This window comes from Sinocyclocheilus anshuiensis, unplaced genomic scaffold, assembly GCF_001515605.1.
Source record: "Sinocyclocheilus anshuiensis isolate Anshui unplaced genomic scaffold, SAMN03320099.WGS_v1.1 scaffold658, whole genome shotgun sequence".
NCBI lineage: Eukaryota > Metazoa > Chordata > Actinopteri > Cypriniformes > Cyprinidae > Sinocyclocheilus > Sinocyclocheilus anshuiensis.
Window position 1 is genome coordinate 1169536 of NW_015542402.1, and position 3957 is coordinate 1173492.

At 34.5% G+C, this 3957-nt stretch overlaps 1 protein-coding gene across 1 annotated transcript in view; it reads right to left on the reverse strand.

Annotated features, from left to right (window-relative positions):
* LOC107692947 (serine/threonine-protein kinase 32B-like) overlaps positions 1–3957 on the reverse strand; it is a 59430-nt gene that overhangs the window by 48526 nt on the left and 6947 nt on the right. Inside the window, exons 3-4 of the mRNA XM_016492156.1 lie at positions 3764–3819; positions 2864–3015 (exon numbers count right to left, since the gene is read on the reverse strand). Coding sequence (XP_016347642.1) covers positions 2864–3015; positions 3764–3819 — 208 coding nt within the window. The remainder of the gene's footprint in view (positions 1–2863; positions 3016–3763; positions 3820–3957) is intronic.

Genomic DNA, 3957 nt, shown 5'->3' on the forward strand with positions numbered 1-3957 from the left:
CGGTTCAGAATTCAAATGTGCAAAGTAATAGAAAAACATTTGCTGATGCAACCTTGCTATTTTAACAGATTTGAGCTGTTTTGTCGAACTGCTTTGTCCCATATCCGACTTTAAATTTCATGCTTCAACTGTTACCAATTTTACGCCCCGTCTCCCAACATACTGAAAGCTGAACTACAGATTTCTCGGGCAAAATTTTACGAACACAAAGACAAAATATTAGTTTGATTCAGAACTACTATGTACCTTTAATAAGCAGATGATTCAAACACTTCCCTAAATTGTACAGAAGTAGTAAACTAGACAAAAACGTTTGTCAAGACAAACTTTAGGTTGGCTCGAGAATTAGTTGCGAAAGCTTGAAGTTTGAAACCATTTTAAAGTTTAAAGACGGACGGACGGACGAAAAACCATGGTTTTACTACAAATAAAACAAACAAAAAAACATGGTTATTGTAGTTACACCATGGTAATCATAAATTAACCATAGTTTAACCATGGTATTTGTAGTAAAACTGAGGTTATACAAATGGTAATCAATGCTCCAAAAACATGGTTACTACAATTTTACAATAAAACCATGGTTAATTTTTATAAGGTAGTTAAACGACAGAGATAAGTAGAGTTGATAGGATGTTTTACTGTGTGGTTAAATGTTTCAAACATGCTTTAACACTTTGCTATCACATTTCAACAATAGCAAGCATGTTTTAGCATGTTTATAGCATATTTTAGCATGTTTCAACACATAGCATGTTTTTAAAATGATTTAGCACATTGCTAACATGTTTCTAGCATTAACAGTGCCAACATGTTGTTAGCATGTTTTTAGCATGTAGCTAACAGGATTAGCACGTTTCTAACATGTTGTTAGCATGATTAGCATGTTGCTAGCATGTAGGGTTGCCAACCGTTCTGTATAATATGGAATCGTCCCGTATTTAAGGCATCAAAGAAGCGTTCCGTATGAAAGCCATACGGAAAGCAATTTGTCCCGTATTCACAGGCATATTAACCATGACCACCTAGACCATACGAATAACAAACTCTAAACTGAGAATAATCATTCTTTTTGGACAAATCGTTTGATTTGCAAACATATCCATTCTGGGAAGGCTTTAAGACCAAGCAGAATCTTCTGCCGGCTTATGAGCGGGATTCGCGCTAACGCTAGGCTAATTTTTGGCAAATCAGTTTTGGTGAATGCAAACTAAATATTGTTCATGAGTCCAGCATCTAGCCTTGCAAGAAAACACGAGGGAAGATGTGATTAAAAAGTCAAGTCGTCTTCAGTTAATGTTGTTAAAGAGTGAGAGAGATACCATTTATAACTTCTAGCGAATTCTCAACCTTGGACCTAATTATTAAAACACAATATGACCAAACAAGTCTCAAAAGCAGCCAATACTCATTCATTCAGTACATGTTGCAACAACATTTTAGTTCAAAATTTTAAGTGCCATTGTTTAAAAAAATGCTTTACTATAGACATTCAGTTGTTATGGTTTCAAATGTTATGCCATATGTGTGTATCTATCTATATCTTTAAAAAAAAAAGAGTTGATGATAAAAAAGGGTTGATGATATTTTAAATGTGTTGCTGTCGCTATTATATAAGTTACTACACAACTGGTACAGTCAAAAATTTAAAGTGGTACAAGCCAATGGTTTGTGTATAGGCTATTGTGTGTGACTTTCTTTTTGTATGACATTACAATTCTATTTTAGAATTAAAATGTACATAAATAGGTTAAGCAAAAGAAAAGTGTTTATGTCTGAGAGCCTTTTATACCTTATCTTTTATGCACATAACTGAACACTGAAATGACATTCACTATGTGGTACAGTACAAATATTTTGAGTGTCCCTTATTCTGTCCCTTATTTCCTATAAGGAAAACCAATTGTCCCTTATTTTCCTTCTCTGAAGTTGGCAACCCTACTAGCATGTTTCTAATCCTTTTTTAAATACCTGATTTTTACCAAAAAGGCAGTTTTATGTGTATTTTTGGATAAATGGTGATGAGTTTAGTGGAAAAGTTTTAGAGGGAAATATACTTATACTTATACTTATTAGACAACTGAATAGTTAGCTTAGCAACATGTCAGAATCAACAGTGTTACTGTGTAAACAGCCACTTAGACAAGTCTCTCATATAACGAAGGACATTTTGATAGTCATCTACTTATGAACATGGTCAGAAATGAGTCAGCTCAGTAGGTTTTGAGAAACATTTCATTGTAATTATTAGCCTTTGTCTCTTAGTAGGCTACTTATGCACTGTTGAAACACTGCAAGGTTACCTGATTACATCATAAAAATTGAATAAATGCTCAGATTAATATGCAAGGTTATTTTGTATATTATACTGCAGTTTGACTTCGTTTCAGCCCTGACGAATCACTTAAAGGGTTAGTTCACCCATAAATGAAAATTAGGCTGCGTTTTACTCACCCCCGTGGCATCCTAGGTGTAGCCTATATGACTTTCTTCTTTCAGACGAATCCAGTCGGAGTTATATTAAAAAATGTCTTTGATCTTTCAAGCTGTTTAATGCCACTCAGCAGGTGTTGCATTTCTTCAGTCCGAAAGAAGTTAAATAAAAAGCGCCCATCCATAAAAAAATGTCTCACACAGCTCCGGGGGTGAACAAAGGCCTTCTGTAACGAATTGAACGTTTTTGTAAGAAAAATATCCATATTCAAAACGTAATAATCACTTGAATCTAGCTTGCGCTCACTGTTGTACACAGAAGCAGTTCCGGGCGGATGACGTATGAGGTCGGCTTTGCGGGGGTGAGTAAAACGGGGCCTAATTTTCATTTTTGGGTGAACTAACCCTTTAATGACTTAATGAAACTCACCAGAAATTGACCAGGAACGGGTGCTCTAGGTTCTGCATGATCTGGAGCTCTTTGAAGACATTGCGCACTTCATTGCGCTCCACGCACTTGAGTTTGTTCATATACTTCATGGCGTACATTTTCTTTGTGTCCTTTTTCTGGACAATGCACACCTGAAGAAAAAAAATTGTATGAGTTTTTTTTTTTTTTTTTTAATCTGAAAGTTGCTGAGAAAGTGGGCTCTCAGTTTTTAAGTGGAGTTGGTTACATAAGTATTTTTTCCATTTATTTTTGCCATAGGGATGTAAGGGGAAAAGAAATAAGTATTTAAATATTTTTGCTGGCCACACCTGTCTGATTGGTGGAATTTCTGAACAGCATCATGGGTAATGTAGTTTTTCATAAATATTTCTGCCATTTCACGCGATTATTTAAAAAAATTATTTGAAATAATGCAAACTTTGCATTATTCATTCAACAAAAGCATATGCCATTTATTAACAACTTCAGAGCTCACAGTAAGTCTGTTTTTAAAGGTTTATAAGTTATCTTTAAAAGTCCTTTTCCCTATGGAGAAAATGAATGGAGTTTTAACTTCCAAAATCTCTACTGGAGAGTCAACAAAGAATCCCAGAATAAAAAATATTGGCTATATAATTTAAACATATTTTATATTGGGCATTAATCGACATTAACAGTTGGCTTGCCATACTATAGTGTCAATATAGTAGTAATTAACCATCCTTAAGGCCAACTGAAGAACTTATTCTTGAGTTAATTGAATCAGATGAGGTCTTAATCTACAGTATCAATGTTTTAAGCTCAATCAATGAAGATGACTGGCGATTCACTTTGGCCTCAGTACCATCAGCTTTAATTTGTTTTGTTTTGTTTTTCTAGCAAATATAAAGCAAAACTTACTTTGCCAAAACTGCCTTTACCAATGGCTCTCAAGATCTGAAAGTGGTCAAAGTTGACTGTGGGGAGACAATAAATATATATTAGTGTACAGTATATTACACTAATGTATTATAACAGTCAGTGCATTGCAGGATAATCATTTTTTTTCTTCTGTAGGACACACACACACACACACACACACACACACACACACA